Genomic DNA, 21102 nt, shown 5'->3' on the forward strand with positions numbered 1-21102 from the left:
TGTGCAGAGTTAAAAAAAATGTGCAGAGTTAATAAGAAAATCAATCCTAGTACATGTGGACACTTCAGTAGCTATATACTGTTGAAAAATGGTATCCATTTCTTGGCATCTACCAATCTATGACTTTTTAAAAATGGATCTAGGCAAATTATTTAACTTAAAAGTGAATGTCTCAGTCAGAGACACAAACTGAGAGGAGGAAAATTAATCTGCATCTGAATAGGCAAAGCACAGAATCAGAAGAAGTAAACACTTGTGAATTTTTCCCTTCCTTGCTCATTATTAGGTATTGATTATATGTGAATTTACCATAATATTGCTCAAGTGTCTTGATAATATTAAAGATTTAGAACATACAGACAGTACAGTGTATAGTGACATTCTAATTTGTCTGTGTCCTCATCAAGGAATTCTAAAACTTAAAAAATATAAATACACATGTAAACTGCAAAGTTGCTTCAGTCGTGTCCAACTCTGTGCGACCCCATAGACAGCAGCCCACCAGGCTCCCCCGTCCCTGGGATTCTCCAGGCAAGAACACTGGAGTGGGTTGCCATTTCCTTCTCCAATGCATGAAAGTGAAAAGTGAAAGTGAAGTCGCTCAGTCGTGTCCGACTCTTCGAGACCCCTACCAGGCTCCTCCGTCCATGGGATTTTCCAGGCAAGAGTACTGGAGTGGGTTGCCATTGCCTTCTCCAACATGTAAACTAATCGAAGCCAAAAAAAAAACTCATAAAATCAAAGCTGATCCACTTTGTGAATGAGATGAGACAGTAATTAACTCAAGTTGGTCAGGAAGATACACTGTGTATCACAGATGTGGGATAATGGAAGATGTTGTGGTATTCAGTCTTCTTCATGGGATGACAATAGAATCCTCTTCTAATCACACATAAGTTATCTTTGTAAAAGTTTACACAAAATCTAATTAATTACATCTAGTGAGCATTTTTAGTGAATATTGACTTTCTTCTTAGTTCGGCTTAGATATTTCAGTAATGTCATTGATGATTGGATGGGATATTTTGTTAAGTTTCGTTAATTTCTTTAAATGTCTTGAATGCTTACAATTAAATTATCATTTTAAAATCATGAGGATGTTTATTTATTTTGATTAAACATGAATTATTGCCATTTATTTCTGAACAAATTGTATGTCTTGCCTCCTCTATCTCTTTGTAAGATGAACTATTGTGATAAATCTGTCATCTGCAGTCTTACATATTGTAATTTTTTCATTGTAATAAGAACACAACATAAGATTTACCCCCTTGATACATTTTTAAGTGTACAATACGGCATTGTTGACTATAGGTACAACGTTGTACAGCAGATAGCTTGCCTGAAACTCTGTCCTATAATTTTTTAAAAATCTATACTTTTTAAGGTCTTCTTTAAATTATGTGAAGAACAAGATTCTGTTAAATACTTAACCTCTTCACAGAATAATCATATAATCAATATTAATATCAGTGATTAAATAACACACCTGAATGTCATGATTAAAATCACTTTTTTTGATGGAGTGTTTCCTTCTCAAATTTTATGTTAAACTGTGAACCCAAGTTTCTAAATGGTGGTAGTGGTAGTCTCTGCCGTTATTGTTTATGCCATCTAAAGATACCCATGGCTGATTCGTGCTGATGTATGGCAGAAACCATTACAATATTGTAACATAATTAACCTCCAATTAAAAGTTGAAAAAACCTGGAGGTTTTTTCTTTTTTTTTAACATGCCAGGCTTTCCATTTTATACACAAAACATTGAATTGACTCTTTTAGAAGTAGAGGATTGAAAACAGACAGACTTATGAACACATGCAGAGAGAAGAGGGGGGCCGGAGAGGAAGAGAGAGCTTTTGTTTTCCCACACAACCTATGTATTTTAAAAAATCACTGGTTTTTAAGTTTTTGATATTGGAATACAGTCATAAGAATATTGAAAACTTTCAAGGAAAGAGATTCAATATGAAAGCTGTTGAAAATCTTATTGCTTTGAATTTAATTAATTTGGAATTTAGTTTTCCAGTAATACTGTGACAAAAGAATAGACTTATCAGAACTTGGAGGTCATATAAGCAATGTAAGTGTTGTGTCAGAAGAGACTGGTGATGCTTGAAGTGCTGCTTTAGGAGCTAATTAAAATCTTACTTGTTTATGAAAGCAGATTCTTCAGTATGTGCTTTTATTTCCACATTTCAGTGACTATAGATATTTGAATATAATACACCTAGATTTCTTTAAAACTCTTCAAGTGATTGTGTAAAGCATTTGCCTAATTATTTCAGTAATGTTGAAAAGTTTGATTAAACATTTTAAAAATCCCCAAGTGTAAGAAAGTGCTGATGCAGATGGAAATTGCCATTTATTGATACATTTGTTGTGATTAGCTCATCTTTTCTCGGTCCCATTCTCTTCAAGCTATGGACATTTGCAGTTTTGAAAATGGAAGCCTGTGTAAATGGTACCAGCCAATCTCAGAAAAATTAATTGAAGATTCAAACACATTCAGATGGGGACTTGGTAATGGAACCAGTATTCATCATGGTGAGGAAAATCACAGGCCATCGGTAGATCATACAATGTAAGTGACCACATATTTGGAAAATGCCTCTTAGGAACTGTTTATTAAGCACTTTCCAAATTTCTGCCTTGCCCCCTTACCCTGTTAGTGCTCTTGTAAAGATGGATGTTTAAGTGAGAGAATAAGTGGACTAAGTATTCTTTCTTACAAGATTGAAGAAAACATTTAATTAAAAAAGTAGTAAATGCTCTTATAAAAGTCATAGAGAGTAAAGAAAGTCATAGAAAAATACTGTATATTAATGCATATATATGAAATCTTGAAAAATGGTATCATTTTTCTTGCTTGCTTAGTTGCTCAGTCACGTAGAATCGTTGCAACCCTTTGGACTATAGCATGCCAGGCTCCTCATCCATAGAATTTTTCAGGCAAGCACACTGGAGTGGGTTGCCATTTCCTCCTCCAGAGGATCTTCCCAACCCAGGGATCAAACCCACATCTCCTGTGTCTCCTGCATTGCAGATGGATTCTTTACCTGCTGAGCCAATGGGGAAGCCCCCCTTAAATGGTATAGATGATCTTATTTGCAAAGCAGAATTACAGTATGGATACCAAGGGGGTAGAGGGGAGTGGAATGAATGTGGGGATTGAGATTGACATATATACATTATTGATATGATACTATGTGTAAAATAGCTAGCTAATGATAACCTACTGTACAGCACAGGAAACTCTACTGAGTGCTCTGTGGTGACCTAGATGGGAAGGAAATCCAAAAAAGAGGGGAGATATGAATGCATATATGTATATAAGCTTCCCAGGTGGCACTAGTGGTAAAGAACGCGCCTGCCAATGCAGGAGACATAAGAGATGTGGGTTTGATTCCTGGGTGGGAAAGATGTCCTGGAGGAAGGCATGGCAACCCTCTCCAGTATTCTTGCCTGGAGAATCTCATGGACAGAGGAACCTGGTGGGCTGCAGTCCATGGGAGCGCAAAGAGTAGGACACAACTGAAGTGACTTAGCACACACACACGCACACATATACACATATAGCTGATTCATTTTGCTGTGTGGTAGAAACTAACAACATCGTAAAGCAAGTATAATAAAAATTAATATTTTTTAATTTAAAAAATTTAGAAAAAGCATTTCATAGACTGCCTTCAATGTGTACGCAATTTATTATACCTCATGAAGTCTTTGTGTATTGATATTCATTTTTATTGTGTTTCAATATGTTTTGCAACTGTCTGGTGAGGATAGATGACACAATCCCCATTTCCTTGGTCTCTATGCTCTTCTCCAAGTAAACTACTCCTTTACATACAAAAAAGTCATAGAACCCAGAGAAAAGCATGCGTAAGTGAAGAAAAATAGTTTGTAATATGGCCCAGGATCCAGAAGGAGTTATATATTCATCCCTTCTCCAAATTTCTTTTCCTCTTTTCTTCCTTTTCAAACTTCTCCTCCATCACCTTGCCCTTTCTCTCTTCTTCCAGTCATTGCTCTTTATCATCGTTTATTTTGGTCTTTTCTTTCAAGTTTTAATAACTCATTCCTTCCCCTGTTTTGTAATCTGCAAATAATACTCTCTACAAGCTCCCATTTTTCTTTTTTCCTTTTAATGATTTCAAGGAAATATTACTGAAGACAACAAAGAACTCCCTGTTTATATTACAGAGAAGCTTTTCAAAACCTTTATGCCTTCACACTTCTCCGCCGGTAAAGCTTTATGACCCCCAACTCCTGTGGTTGGTTGCTGCTTCAAAGAAAACTAAAGGAATATCTGCTGTCCAGTCCATTATCGCCCTGGCCAACTTGACCTTGCACTCAAGGGGATCACTGTATCTTTAGTGTACAGTGACTTTATTTCCCTGACTGACATTTTCACCCTGATTTTTTGAGCTCTCTTTTGTTGTTTATGTTCCATTAAAATGGTTCCAGTTCTACCGTCATTTTGTTTAAACATCTGCAACCAAGTTGCCCAAAGTATATAGAGTAGCAGGTATGAATGCTGCTTTGTTTTGATCACATCTGAAAATTGGCAAATAAGTTTTGTAATTTCACTATACAAAAGTTTTCTCTGGCTGCTTCTCACATAAAAAAGCATAGGATAATTTCAGAAAATTTCTGTGGCTCATGCGAAGCTGTGCTTCATTAATAATCTATATTTTTGTAAAGAAAAAGAGGAGTGTCTCATTTCTAGGTAGTAAAAGTATAAATAGAACTATGACAACATATAAGCAGAGTAATATAATTGACTTTTAGCTTGTTTGTCTCTGCCCCTTACCCCCACCTCCTCCAATTGACTGCAAATTCCCTGAGGAATTTCAAGGACTGTGATTCCCACCCATTGCATTTTTTTAAAGATTCGTTATATAATTAAGTACCAGTAATTATTTGTTGACTGAGTTAGTTGATGATTAGGATCAATATATTGATACTTTATAATTAAAGGCTGCAAGGCACAAAGTTAAATATATCCTAAATAGGAATACTTAATCAGATAATGTTTAATGGATGAGCACTGCATGACGGTGAGACTTGGAGAAGGGTGCAGTCCCTAAGCTTCCATCTCCTCTTGCCTTCCTCTCTGTTTTTTCTTTTTTTCCCCCCCTTTTACTTCGTGAAATAGTTCTTACGTGTCATTTATTCTACTCTCTGGCTTGCAGTAGAACCCCAAGCTTCCCTTATGGCTCAGATGGTAAAGAATCTGCCTGCAGTATGGGAGACCTAGGTTTGATCCCCGAATTGGGAAGATCTCCCGGAGCAGGGCATGGCAACCCACTCCAGTATTCTTGCCTGGAGAATTCTATGGACAAAAGAGCCTGGTGGGCTATAGACCACAGGGGCTCAAAGAGTGAGACACGACTGAGCAACTAAGCATGGCATAGAGCACAAGCTCAGTTTACCCAAATTCTGTTTGTTTTTCTTTGTTGTTGTTGTTTTAATTTTAAAGAGGAGCTTTTCTATTTAGAAAATATTTTTTTCTCTCTTAGATATCTGGCTCTTGAGATTTAAAGCCAGATTTTTAGACTGTTGTGTCTGAAATAGTCTTCAAGAGCACTCTTGAAAATACAGAAGCTCTACACCAATTCTTTCATTCTATGATTTCACTTCACTTTCAGGCAAAGACTGCTTCTGGCTTAGGGTGGCGAAGATCATTCATAAGTTAGTATGGAGAAAAACAAGTCACATTACTGTACTTCAAAGTATTCTCTCACTTTATATACCTAGTGAAGCAGTAGAATGTCTATCATGATGGAGTAGGAATATGTAGGGAGGTTTTCATTGTGTAGTTGAATCTCTGATAAGTCTTGTGTTTTTCATCATGGAAATGAAATGGTAAAGGCTAGCTAAGTGAAGTGATATTCCAACACTCTTTGGTTTGTGTTCACACTTTAACAGACAAGTCTTTATCCTGAAGATCTGAAGTGAGCTCTTGGTCTATAATAAGGGTTATATCTTTATTTTACGTTTTTTGTTTGCAGGAGAATAACACCATTCCATATAGCTGTTTCATTCAACATATGTATATGGATTAGAAATAGTCTTCTCTTCTTCTGGGGCTTCTTCTATGTGGCCGTGGTCTTAGCAATGGGGCTTATGAGTGGATTCTCCCTTCATCCTGCTCAGCAGGGACCAACTAAAGGCACCTGGCATGATATTTTTTCCTAGGATTGAAATCTAAATATTTATATAAAAATACATATTGTTCTCAATTATAATCTGAAGAAATAACAAAGTAAAACCTATTCAATTTAAGTATTATTGCAATTTGCATGTTCTTTTGAGATTGGAGTCAGATGAAATTTCCATTTCCTTTAACTTAGGCAGTGAGAGGGAATATTTAGTAGAAAAATTATTTTCTTGGTATTTTGGGAAAAGAACCATGATCTAGTTAAACAATAACAACAACAACACACACACACAAAACACAGAAGCAAAATGAATTTATATCCATTCATGCTCCAGGAGCTACTGCAGAACTTGGAAAAACATGAATCTTAACTGAGAATTGTTTAAAAAAATTATTTGCTTACTATTGAATCAAGGCATTGGGATTACCTAGCATCTAAGCTTTGTAGCTAATTCATATTAAGTATAAATATGAATATGTAGCTAATTCATATTAAGTTTAGAATATTGATGCTATAGGAGTGTCGTGCATGATTTCTCTGTTTGTAATTTTATAAGAACTCAGAATCCTGTCCTCTAACCTCCATAATCAGTTCAACAAGCCAAGTCAACTTTACCATAGTATGTAAATTGGTAAATTGGCTCATAGGTAAGTACCATAAAATTTATGATCATTTTTATCTCACAAGAAAGCCTTTGTTTGATCCAGCTTACTCATTTTCACAGCTGGAAGCAAGAAGAGCAAAGTTTTGAGTCCTTGGCCCTCAATTCCATTTTATTTGACTTCAGTAAATGCCTATCTGTTGGTTAAATAAGGTCTGCTATAAAGATTTTTTAGGAGCCTTAAATCATTCCCTCAAGCAGATTAAGCTCTCTCTATTTATTGTTCATATGGAATTATATCTAGTAGAATACACATGCATATTCTGGGTCAGTGGTTTCTGACTGATCCCAGAAACTCTAGAGAAGTTTTGCAAAGTATAGATCGAGGACCTCTGATCACGTTTCTGTGTTTATTAATATTTAAATATGTAATACATTTATTTAAAATCAGATTCTGACACTTGAATCAGAATCTTGGGGCTAGAGCTGGGACTCTGTACTTTTAGTATAACTTCTAGATGGTTCTAAAACCTCATTCTTAGCAGATGTCTATGTGAGAAAGTGGGGAGGGTATTGCTAAAAGAGGGTGGCTTTCTTAGCAACTATTTCCAATTTTGATCAGAACTGACTCATTTTCCTCTAAATCCAGTGACTAATTAAAAAATTTAGAACAAAATATTTCAGGAAAAATGAAGTGACAGAAAAATTCAAAGATGATTTTATTCAAAAACAACAAAATGTGTGTGCTATAAAGTAGCTATTACAATTGAGAAATCGTATGGGAGAAAACTCGACACTGTGTTCATCTAGAAGACATGTAATTTCAAGGCACCCTATGTGTTGCCTCATTCATGTAAGATACCCAACCTTTTTTCTCAAGTCTTCTTGCCTGTGTGTTTTCTTCTCTACCCCTAATCAAATGATTCCTGCCTTTCTTTAAGATCAAAATCAAATGTACTGCTTTTATTAACATTTTGACAAAAAAAAAGGATATTTTTAAATGCCTTGCATTTTAAGGTTTGCTTACAGATTATTGAGAAGCTGTTTGAGTATGAATCATCTCATTCAAAATGCAGATTAGGTAGAATATAATTTCGTGTGTTGCTTGTTTATAAAGCTGGAAGTACTTTTTCTGAAATTTTTCTTTTTATTTCATAGCACTGACCGTTGTCTTTGAGGTGGGAATAAGCTATAGTTACCACACTGTTGCCAATGGACCTACATTCCTATCTACATTGTGCATTTGTACAGGCTTGACATCATTATAAACTAAAAGCCACATAAATAATGCAAGCTGTCTCTGTGACATAACTGTGCATACCATAATGTGTCTAAGTGCTAGATGTAAATGTGGATGAAGGCTTCAGTAAACCCAAAAATATTTTAATGTTTTCTGCTCTGCAACAATAACAATTTGCAAAGCTTTGCTCTCTTAGACATTAAATGCCAGGATCATTGCTTTCTCAGAGTCCTGTCTGGGAAGCCAATATTTTATAGGCCAATTTAAATGCTTCAACACTCTCCCAACATAATTTCTGAAAGATCCAGTTTTATAAATCTAGAATAATGGTTAAATAGTAGGCTTTAGAAACAGTTTGGCTAAAATGAAAATAAAAATGCAAACAGGCAAAATCAAAATTAAACTGTAGTGATTTTCTCTTAACTGTTTTAACACTTGTGGGAAATAGCATTTCTGGCAGTGTTTCCATAGGACTGAATACAAAGCATAATTGCACCTCTAAAACACATGAAAAATGGCTTTCATTTTAGGTTGACCTTGAGTTAAGCACCTATTCTTTATTTTTCCATACATATCAATAATTTGTTTTAATTAAATGAATTAAATCACTTTAATTTTATTTTGGTGTATTTTAACTTTATAATATTTAAAAAAATTAACTGCAGTTGCTCCAAAACATGAAATTTAAGAGAAATCTATGCTGAAAATAATACTTTTGTAAGCCATTCCTAAAATAATATAAATATAGCTTGTTAGGTAGTGTATTTGCTGTACATGGTAAAGTTTTAACAATATATTCATAATGTAGCATATGATTTATGTTATTAATGATCACTGTGTAATAATAAAATAACTTTTATATCATAGAGTTACTTTCAAAATTTTTGAATTCATTTTCATCATACACTTTGTAAATGTGCTTTCCCTTTAACCACATTGAGATGAAATAAATTTATTTGTATTCTAACTTCTGCAAAAAATTGTTATAGTTATACAAAATATGGAGGAATAAAATATTTTCTCAAGTAAGGTAAATTAGATTTAATTCTTATGTGAAGACAACTTGAAAATTTGAACATACTATATCACATATGAACCATTTATATATATATATATATATATATCTCACATATGAATCATGTATATATTAATATCATCTAATGACCTTTGTATATGCAGATTTATCAAATATTCAAAGATCTTTATGGTCTGGAGGATTAAGAGGTACCCTTGACTAGACACACAACTCATTCTTAAATTAGACATGTATTTCCTGAGCATCTGGTCTGTGAGAATCACAAGCTTAATCAGGCATGGAATCAGCATAGACATGAATACATGTGTAACACTCAGGAGAGGCCCTCTGTAGACACTGAGGTCTCCAGGTCTGTCCTGGTTGTCTCTATCTTTGATAATACCTGGAAAGATTCTCCAAGTTTGAATTTTAGTGAACAATATAAGTGAATTAAAATAAGCGAACTAAAATAAGGGTAAAGACCATTTACTGATTATTTTAAGACTTTAACTTTTTTATTGTTACAAAAATACTGCTTTTTCCCCACAAAAGAAGAAACGTATTCTTATTGTAGGAAAATGTTTAAATATAAATAAGAAAGGGAAATAATGACAATAACTATAATCTTGCCACCATGGTAAAAAGCATTGTGTGTATATATATATATATATTTGATAAGCAAAATAGGTTCTATTAATCACATTGTTTTCTAATGTGCTTTTAATTTTATATACAATCTGTAAGCAATTATTTACCAATACTTTTTAAAATGAGGCAATAGTTTTCCATTAATAGGATGCATCATAACTCAGTAATTTAATTCCTCACTATTTGATTTACGAGTTGTTTTTGATTATACACAAATTTAATCAACTTTCACTGAATGCTATGCAACTTTACACATACTGTAGATTATATCCTGAGAGTTAAAAAGCATACAGAGTAGAATTCTTATATTATTAATTATATTTTAAAACACTTGATTTAGAATTTTGTGTTATTTTGCAAAATGTACCGTTTTTGAAAGCAGTACGTGATCATGTCTGTTTTTCTGTATGTTTGCCAAACAATTGAGTATTGAATTACTTTTTATTGTATAAAAGCTATTAAATATCAGCTAATTGCATTCTTTTCATTTCTCTAAAACAAAGAGAGTGTAGCCTATCTTTTTTTCTTTGTACCTTGTTCAAGTGTATTTCTCTGTGTGTCTCCTGTTTGTGCTCTTTCTTGGTTTTCAGTTTATAGTGCTTATTTTTTCTTACTGATTTGTAAGATATTTATTTGGGGGTGCACTGGGTCTTCCTTGCTGCATGTGGGCTTTCTCTAGTTGTGATGACCTGGGTTTACTCTTCATTGCAGTGTGTGTGCTTTTCATTGTGGTAGCTTCTTTTGTTGTGCATAGGCTCTAGACACATGGGCTTCAGTAGTTGCAGGTCCTAGATATAAGATCTTTTAAAGCATTGAGGTGATTTTTTTTTAATCTGTTACAAATGTAGAAATTTTTCCCAATTTTTATTGGCCTTTTGTTACTATTTATCATATTTTTCATATCTTAATATTCTTAGGATGTACATGCTTATGTCACCCAACTGTGAGAAGAGGTTTTATTGACATGAACTAGAGAGGAAAAAAGCAGAGACATCACTTTGCTGACAGAATCTGTATAGTCAAAGCTATGGTTTTTGCGGTAGTCATTCATCATGTGAGAGTTGGACCATAACGATGCTGAGTGCTGAAGAATTGATGTTTTTGAATTGTGGTACTGGGAAAGACTCTTGAGAATTCCTTGTACTGAAGGGAGATCAAACCAGTCAATCTTAAAGGAAATCAACCCTGAATATTCATTGGAAGGATTGATGCTGAAGCTGAAGCTCCAATAATTTGGCCTCCTGATGTGAGGAGCTGATTCATTGAAAAAGACTCTGATGCTGGAAAAGATTGAAGGCAGGAGGAGAAGGGGTCAGTAGAAGATGAGATGGTTGGATAGCATCATCAACTCAATGGATACGAGTTTGAGCAAATTCCAGGAAATAGTGAAGAACAGGGAGGCCTGGCGTGCTGCAGTCCATGGGGTCGAAACAGTCAGACATGACTCAGCGACTGAACAACAACAGAGAGAAACAATGTCTTCCCTGGACCACAAGCTCAGGAGGGCAGAGGCAATGCTGTTTTATCATTGATGATGAGTGATTGCCTCATTCGGGTACAAGAGAAGAATTTTCTGCTATGTATGTAACACATTCCACCCTCAGTATGCATTGAGTTATTGTCAAGCGTACGGAGAAGGGGCTTGGTCTCTAAAAGAGAATAGAGGAATTCACAAAAATAAAGGTAAAGATGCAAACAAGTTATCACTCTAGAAAAAGTAACAGTAAACTGCTTCTAAAGTCAGCATCATATGTTTGATGGCAGTGGAAAATAGTGTGACAAAATATTTTGTGCAGAATATGTCTACAAAATAACAGTATAGATCCCCCAAATCAATATCATTATATTAAGGTTTCAGGGCACTGGGTAGTGAACTTGACCAGAAGTTGACTGTGATAGTAGAGAGCTTATTTTGCAGTGGTCAAAATGCCAGGAAGGAAATAGTATCATTTAAACTTCAGAATGTTTGTTAAAGAAGCTATATCTGCAAGTGGAGTGTAGACTGAGATGGAAAGAGAGGCCTTTTTTCTAAATTTAGAAGTATCATTTATTTCAGTAACATACTTCATGGCTATCTTTACTTTCCAAATATTTAACATTAATTCCATCAATTGAGTTTTCTGCAAATAGCCACCTGGGTTTATTTTCTTTTTTTCCACTAGGTTGTAAGTTCGTTAGGATCTAGTCTCCATAATATTTTCCCTTTTGTGTCTTTCCTAAATACAGGCATAAAACAAGTGCCTTGGAAATGCTTCAAGTTACTTTATTAAGTGGCTTCCTATTTAGCTAAATTCATCTCTTATTGTAATCTGTATTCATACTTCTTAGATAATTTTACTCTAATGGAAACATTTCTTCACCTGCACCTACTTGATTTAGTTCTCCTTTCAATTTGACATTTTAAGCCTCATTATTAACGTTATTAATTTAGTTTAATATTTTCAATCACCAAGGATTGCCATAAAGTGGATTTTTAAATTTCTGTCCACTTAAAAGAAATTTACTGAACTGAAATTAAACTTTTCTCTAGGTTTTGAGACATTAAAATAAATTGAGCAAAAGTTAACAAAGTCAACATAAGGCTTAGTATAAAAATATACAGTGAGCTTTAATAGAGGAAGAAAGAAACCTCTTATCTTCTACATTTGTTGTGTATTCACTTTGTAGACTTAGAAATACAAGCAAGGGAGGGCAATGCATTTTCTTTATGGTGTGAAGGTTTTTGCTTAAATGTGATGCCTGTGTTTGCATATTAAAAAGATATTTATTTGTAAGATGATGTGACTTTAGTGCATCCATTCAAATATCTCTGACATTAATAACATAAATTTTTCCTGAGAGTTTATATGATATTCAGATTCAACCATAAACTATGGGTAAAGGTAGTAGTAATCCTATCTAGCACAGACTTTTCCCCCGAAGAATTATTTACACTGGTCTTACAAAGTCTATCTTTTAGAACTACAGTCATAATGAAATTCAAAATACAGTTTCTCAGTCTCATGGTTTGAGTAAATCTCAGTAGATTTGTTGTTTAGAACTCATTTTCTTCAAGTTCTTTATAACATTATTATCCAAGGAGAGTAGTTTTGTCTTAGTTATCAAGTGTAGCAGATCAGACTAAAAACAGTTTATTGAAAATAGTTTACAAGAGATGTCTGTTTATACTTTAGTTCTGTATTAATGGTCAGATAACCAAAGGATGGAAGATTAAAGTGTGATGTAAGAGATAGAACAGCTGTTATCTTTTCATGACTAAATGAATGAGGCTCTCCATAGATTAACTCCATAGTGTTTATTTTAAAAATATCTACAAAAGATACTTTAAGTGGATTTATTAAAAATCATGCATAGTCTTACACATGATAGGTACTAAGGTTAGTATGCTCAACAATTCATCGATAATGTAATGGCTAATGGAAGGATGTTATATAAGTTCAATTATATCTTCTTTAAATCATTTTTCTCTGGAAACATAAGGTTACTTATTTATCATTAATAAATGTTAGATAGAATTAAAAATTACATCTAATTTATACTTAAAACCTACCTTTGATTTGCCTGTTTCAAAGGATAATATCTACAATTAAGTAGAGACTGTTCATGAAAAAGGGGGGAAATGCCAAGTTTATGAATTTTTAAATTCAGATATTTACATAGATCTGTTTCCTCAGCATGTTCTCTTTGACTGTACACAACTAACAGGGAGGTCTGATAATGAGCCCTGGTACCTTTCATAGTGAAGCATCTTAGAAATGAAATCAGTATTAATTGTTTATTATGTGATAGGCATTATGAGGATGCCTTTCATACATAATCACATTACGTCCTCCCAGTGAACTTTGCTGGTTCGTATAATTATCCCTGTTGTACATGTCAGCAAATCAAGGTTTAAAGATGTTAAACAGCTTGCCTTGGTGCACACTATTTAGTAAGCTTGGGAGATGGAACCTTTGAATCCAAATCACAAATGCTCTAATCTGTGATCTTACACACTTTCCCTCATCTTGGAAATATCTGTTGCTTAAGAACCAAGCATTTTAAAGATTTCTGACCTGATTTGATTGCAGTTTTATGCCTCAGGAGATGGAGAAACAAGACAACTGGTACTGTATAAATAATTCAGAAGAAAAAGGAAGGGTAGATGAGAGAAGTGTTAGTGATGGTAATTTGGAAAGAAAGCAGTAATCTAGAAATGTCCAGAGACTTCCACTGTGGTCCATTGGTGAAGACTTCACCTTCCACTGCAGGAGGTTCAATTCCTGGTTGGAAAGCTAATATCCCGCATGCCTCGTGGCCAAAAACAAAACAAAACATAAAATAGAAGCAATATTGTAACAAATTTAATAAGGGGTTAAAAATGGTCCACGTCAAAAAAAAAAAAAAAATCTTAGAAAAGAAATATCCAGTATCCAAACCCATTCTTGCCTTCTTTTCTTCTTTAAGTCCAGAACCCACATTTTGTTGGTAGAAGGCAATCTCATTCTGCTTTCCTGGGAATTGTTTTAGTCCAGTGGCTCCCCATCACACATCAGAATCACCTGGAGAGCTTGTTAAAACACAGGAATCTTGGGCTCACTCTAGAATTTCTGATTCAGTAGGTCTGGGTGGGACCCTAATATTTACATTTTTAAGTTCCCAGGTGAGGTCATTCATCTGGCAGCCATGCTGTGAAGAGCCATTTGTTTAGCCAAGTTCTGGTTCTCAAAATTGGCAGCACATTGGGCTTGTCTGGAAACACTGTTAAAAGATATTGATATCCAGGTCTTATACAGAAATCTTTTTTTTTTTTTTTTGCCCTGATACTCATAAAGGAATGGCTCCAAAAATGGGCTTCTAACTTTGGTTACTTTTTTACCTTTGTCAACTTTCCGTCATATTGAGAAATATAGACCCTTAAAAGTGTGTGTTTATTTCCTGTGTCTTTAAGAATTCATTGATGCCAAAGGGGTGATACAATCACTTTGGCTGTGTGTTTCCTTGAATCTCTGAATCATGTTGCTGTTTATGTTTCCTTGTTCATATTGACCCAGAGAAATCTTAGAATGAAAATTTTAACCTAATGTTAGTGATTCTGTAAACATAAAATGCATCTTGTGATCTAGTTTTATCTGTGGCTCCATTTAGTGTAAGAATAAATATACATTTGTGTGTGTTTATCTTTTAGTTTATGATGTTGTTATTATTGTTTAGTTGCTAAGGCATGTCCAACTCTTTTGTGACCCTGTGGACTATAGTCCACCAGGCTCCTCTGTTCATGGTATTTCCTAGGCAAGAATACTGGAGTGGGTTGCCATTTCCTTCTCTAGAGGTTCTTCCCAATCCAGGGATCGAACCCATGTCTTTTACGTTGGCAGGCAGATTCTTTACCACTGAGCCACCAGGGAAGCTCTAGTTTATGTTACACTATATCTTATTTTTGTAAATAGCAGTATATTTTGAGAATAAGGTGAGATATAACAATAATAATAAAAATTAAATTAAGGAAGTGTAAGCAATATTAATGATCTCATTAAAAATGTACTAGTTCTATGAACTTTGTTTTAATGGGCATAATTTATTATTAACTTATAAATGTTTTCATTTTTATAATTTTATTTTTCTCATTGTTATTAATCATCATAAAATAATTAAAGAGTTCTTAAAATTCTACCATCATAAGATTAAAAGAATAAGTATATATACATAATGTTTCTTTAAGCGGCTAAAATATTTAGATATTTTATTTGTAGTATAACAGTACAAGTAATAAAGTTTCTGGGATAATAAGGTTGGGATTCAGAGTCAAGATTTTAAAATCCGTATCATCATTGTTATCTTTAAAATTTGTCTATATCTAGTCAAATTTTTATAAGACTATAGTGACTTCATAATGTGTAAACTATTGATATATTCATAAGATCATTGGTATTCCCTAAGAATAGTTACTTCTAGATATACAATAATTATAATGCAATTGAAGAGAGATTTCTGCATACCATTATGAGAAATACTTTATGCAAATAACAGAAGGAGATACAAGAATCTTAAATTTGGGTATAGATAAGAGAAATTTTAAAAATTAGGTATCATTTCAAAGAGAATATAAGAACCATAAAGAAGGTACAGTATTACTTGGGTGCAGAGGAAGCAGGGTTGATTGTATACAAAGGGAAAAAAAAAAAACATTATTAAAAGTGATTTTTGAGCTGGTTTTAAAGAACTGCATAGAACTTCACCAAGCAAAGATAAAATAGCAGCTATACTATGCTCCCATCATGGAGCAGTAATAATCAATAGTTTTCTGTTTGTCATTACTTTCTATCAATTTGATTACTATGTGTCTTGATGTGTTCCTTCTTGGATTTATCCTGTATGAGACTCTCTGTGTTTCCTGGGCTTGAGTGTTCCCTTTACCATGTTAGAGAAGTTTTCAGTTATTACCTCTTCAAATACTTTCTCAGGTCCTTTTCTCTCCTATCCTTCTGGGACCCCTATAATATGAATGTGGGTGCATTTAATGTGGTACCAGTGGGCTCTTAGACTGCCCTTGTTTCTTCTCATTCTTCTTTATTCTGTTCTGCAGCAATGATTTCCACCAGTCTGTCTTCCAGCTCACCTATTCATGCTTCAGCATCATTTATTCTGCTATTAATTCCTTCTAGTGTATTTTTAATTTTTTAGCTATCACATCATTCATCTTTGTTCTTTAAAGTTTCTATCTCTTTAGTAAACATTTCTTGTATCATCTCCAGTCGGTTCCTCTATTCTTTTCCTGAGATCTTGGATCATCTTTACTATTGTTACTCTGAATTCTTTTTCTGGTGGATTTTCTATCTCTATTTCACTTTGTGGCTCCCTGCCACAAAAATGGTGAGGTAGAGAGGAATGGACTGGGATTGTGGGGATAAATACCCTGAATGCTCTTTCTTTCCACTTTCCAGTCCCCTGCTAGTATCGTATACCAGCCAATTCTAATTGAAAGTCAGAAGTTAATGGAATCTGGATGACACATTCTATAGAGGTCTTCAGAACTGGAGCTATTTTACAATAGTAGAATGGTTGATAAAACATTTAATGAAGGCAAAGATGTACTTGAATTTGCTTTTCCAAAGTTATTGGTAATAGTAATTGATTGGAGTAGCACTTTGTGCTAGAGGGCTAATTCATTGTTGAAATACTTCGAGTGATGAGTAAGAAGTGAAATTAAGGACAAAAAAGAGAGGAAAGGCTGGAGAAGTTGATGTAATACTTGTATGATATAAATGCAGTACAGTTGGATTAACTGGAAATGCAAGGAAAAAGAAAAAAGAGCTGCTAAAGAGCATTATTAGTTTCTTACTTAGAAGCCTGGGTTGACAGAAGTCCAATAGGACCTTTCTGTGGGAACAGAAAAAGATCTCTCATTTTGTTTTGAGTTCTTTAGTTTAAGGCACTTAGCCAACATCCAAATTGACATTCTTCATCTCCTTAGCTTGGTATTATGATTTTTGTTTGTTTGTTTCCAACTTTATCTAGATATAATTGATAATACAGCATTGTGTAAGCTTAAGTTACACAATGTAATAATTCTCTACATGTGCATATTGCAAGATGATTACCAGAGTAAGGTTAATTATTACATCCATCATTAAAGTCTTTTCTTGTCTGACTCAGGCTTCTTATTTTGGCCACATCATCATTAGCCCTCTCTGCTGTTCTAGTGAATCTGTTTATTCTCCAAATGTGGGACTCTGTGTCATGCATGGTACTTTCTCTCAACAATCTCCAAACCATCCTTTCAAACTTAGTTGAAAGTCAATTCTGTGAAACTCTCTGATCTCTCTCCAGTCAAATCCAAATAGTTCTTCTTTGGGTATTAGCTGTATTCCAGCATGTGTCTGAGAATACCACTAATATTAGTTTACTTGTCTAATGCCTTCATGATACTGTATCTTGAGAAAAAGGGTGCTGACAATTTGACTGTTTTACAACACCAACCATTGTGCTGATCGCATGCTAAGTAACTGTGAGAAAACAGGGATGATGAAAAGACAACATAGTTGAAGCATTTACTATTTGGACCAATAGAGGAGTTCTTAAAAAATAAATAAAAGCTGAAACCAAAGCCAGAGGAGATTGGTGACAATAATAAAATTTTGATGATAAAATTAGTTCTGTTTTCCAAACTGCTTTAAATAGAATTATGGAGCTTTTATGGATTATTTCCTGATATGTTCTTAACTCATGTGCATAGATATATTACATTTATTAACTTTGGATATATTTTACATGAGATGTATGCAGTTTCTTGTAAAAGAAAAGACAGAAAAATATCTTGAGCTATAATTTCTTTGGAGAAATCACTAAGTTTAAAATAAAATTTTCTAATATTAAAGTAGGGATCTAAATTTCCTTCCAGGGATTACTTTTCAGTCTCTTTTAAATTAAACACAAAGTTTTCTAATGAAACACAGTTATCGTGTTGGTAGTACGTCATGAACTCAAATTAATATTCTGGGAAAGCTCTTAGTTAATTAGAAAATATAGATTTTTAAAAATTCAATGATATTTATTATTAAATTATTTTTAAATTTAAATATTAAATTTGGTAATTCAATTTTTATCAGCAAAATTTTTGGAACAAATATGACTGCCCAGTAGTTCTAATCAATAGCATTGGTGTATTTCAAAGATTGATTTAAAATGAAAGGACACAAGAGGCTTTTTACGAAGTAGAATAGTCTGTTCCAAAGTTGTCCTGGACTAGACCCATTCACTGTTCACATTCAATTCAAAAAAGATTTCCCTTTTAACAGTGTTAAACTGTTATAGCTTGTACCATTTTCATTTCATTACTAGCGTTGCCTTAGTTTAGATTCCAGTTGTGACATTCTGTATTCACGTTATTAGAAAAACAGAGGATTAGCCACAAAACACTGTGGTAGTCTTTGTTTACATTTTCAAATACTTCTAACATGCTCTACATCTTTCGTATATTCAGAATTTAGATTGCCCTTTCCACCATAGACCAGTGATACTATAATTAACTGGTAACAGCAATTGCTGATGAGCCGTGCTGTAGAATAATGTAAAGGTCAAAGAATGATAGTTCATGATCATCCTTAGCAAAGTATACAAGGCTTTAAAATACTGATGTTGAACTCCAGTGGCCTAGCACAGGGAATTCATGGTACAATATGAATCCCCTTTCATCAGTGTGATTGTGAGGTTAAGAACCAGAACCAAATGATCTGCTCTCTCTACAAATGCAGAGATCTGAGGGTCAGCTTTCTGTGTGCAACCCAGGACAACAGATAGTTTTACTCATCATAGCTGCTCCTCACTCATGCTTTATTGCTAGTTTAATCTCTAGTACAGTGTGGTGTTTTAAAAAAAAATGGTAAAAACGTAGAAGTGCTTAATCTCAAGGCACCATAGTTTTAATAATATTGAAAAATATTCAAATACAGGAATCATTTAAATTTTGAGCATAAAACATCTTAGTTTTTATCAGACCCTGATAATGTTGAATGAATAAGAATCTGACTGGAAAATATGACTCATTTGCATACTTGTGATTGTCATTTACATCTGACAAGCCTATTGCCTGTTAACAGAGACGGCTTGTACATTTCTTTTACCTCCTTGACACTAGCAGGCTTATGCTGATTTTAGATTATGGAATCAGCCAAACTGCTTTTCAAAAGGAAAATATATCCAAGCAGTTGTTATCTCTCCATTACAGATATTATTTTTTTTTTTGAGACAGAATGCTATGCTTCTGCTTATTCTCATTTCTCTTTCGACTTTCAACTCCTATATTTGTAAGATTAAATTAACTGGCCAGTAGAAGGAAAGAAAGCTTGACTATAGTTGGGCTTCTCAATCTTTTTCATGACAGGGAGTCTGTAGGAAATGATAATCCTGCTAAGATCCACTGGGTAAATTAGAGGAGATTTGATTTTATGTGTACCATTCTTAAGATAAAAAGTCCATGTGACTGAGCGACTGAATAATAACAACAAGTATTTTCTTTATATAATTATGGTAAGAGGAATAAAGCAAGTATTGGAAGATATTAAATATTGGATTCAAATAATGCTAATGCTTTTTTTCCCCAGAAAGATAATAAGGTCTTTAATTTGCTTCCTATTAAAGTCTTTCAAATTTTTTATTATGGCAAAATATATCTAACATACAATTTTACATATATAATAAACATTTCTTTCTCCATATTCTTGACAGCATTTATTTATTTTTTTTTATGTCAGGGGTTTATAATAGCCATCCCAGTGAGTGTGAAGTGATATCACATGGTGGTTTTGATTTGTATTTCCCAAATGATAGTGACATTGACTATCTTTATATGTACTTATCTAATTTGCATAGTTGTGCATGTCCTTTGCTCATTTTGAATGGGGTTTTTGTTTTTTATTGTTGAGTTGTAGGAGTTCTTTGTATATTCTGGATATTAATCTCTTATCAGAGTATGATTTGCAAATACTTTCTCAGATTCTGTTTTGACTTTTCATTCTGTTGATAGTGTTCATTGATGCATACAAGCTTTACTTTTGGCATAGTTCAGTTTATCTAGTTTTTCTTTGGTTATCTTGCTTTTGGTATCATAGCCAACAAAGAGCTGCCAAATTCAATGTCATGAGGCTTCCTCCCTAGTCTGTCTTTGGGCTGTGCCATGCAGCATGTGGGATCTTAGTTCCCTGACCAGGGACTGAACCTGTGCCCTCTGCACTGAGAGCATGGAGTCTTAATCACTAAACCCCCAAGGGAAGTCCTCCTCTAAACTTTCTTCTGAGAGTTTTATAGCCCTTATGTTTAGGATTTTGATTTAGTTTGAGTTAATCTTTGTGTGATATAAAGGTAAAGGTCCAACTTCATTATTTTGCAAATGGTATCTTTCTTCTCCTAACCATTTTCTTCTTCTTCTTTTCCTTCTTTCTCCTCCCTACTCTCCCCACCTCCTCCTTCTCTTCCTCCTTTTCCTCTTCTACTACTAAAACATAGGGCCTTTTTCCTACACATTATATAATGGAAAATGAGGTATTGTTGTAACAATTATTTTAAAAAATTCTTTAATCTTAAAGTTATTGTCCCTAGAATGTTCATTTCAGGAAGGATAATGAAGCTTGAATATTTCTTTTTCTGCATATTCCTTTTGGATTAGCATCCTCGTTTAGCAACTTTTAACTGTTAACAATTTTGAGCAATGGGTCTCAAAATTTAACATACCCCAGAATAAGCTGAAGAATTTGTTGAACAGATTGCTGAACCTTACCCCAGAGTTCCTGATTCAGTAGGTTTGAGATAGGACCCAAGAATTAGCATTTTTAAAAGTTTCCAGGTGAGGCTAATGCTGCTAATTCAGACACCTTACTTACAGGACAACTAGTAGGAGATATTCTAGGGTAAAAGAAATGTTCTATATCCTGTGTGGTGGTTATACAGATGTAAA

At 33.9% G+C, this 21102-nt stretch overlaps 1 protein-coding gene across 1 annotated transcript in view; it reads left to right on the top strand.

Annotated features, from left to right (window-relative positions):
• The window catches only part of MALRD1 (MAM and LDL receptor class A domain containing 1), a 515151-nt gene that overhangs the window by 159735 nt on the left and 334314 nt on the right, over positions 1–21102 (top strand). Inside the window, exon 21 of the mRNA XM_043884605.1 lies at positions 2422–2584. Within this exon, the coding sequence (XP_043740540.1) occupies positions 2422–2584 (163 nt within the window). The remainder of the gene's footprint in view (positions 1–2421; positions 2585–21102) is intronic.

Source organism: Cervus elaphus, chromosome 23, assembly GCF_910594005.1.
Source record: "Cervus elaphus chromosome 23, mCerEla1.1, whole genome shotgun sequence".
Classification (NCBI taxonomy): Eukaryota; Metazoa; Chordata; class Mammalia; order Artiodactyla; family Cervidae; genus Cervus; species Cervus elaphus.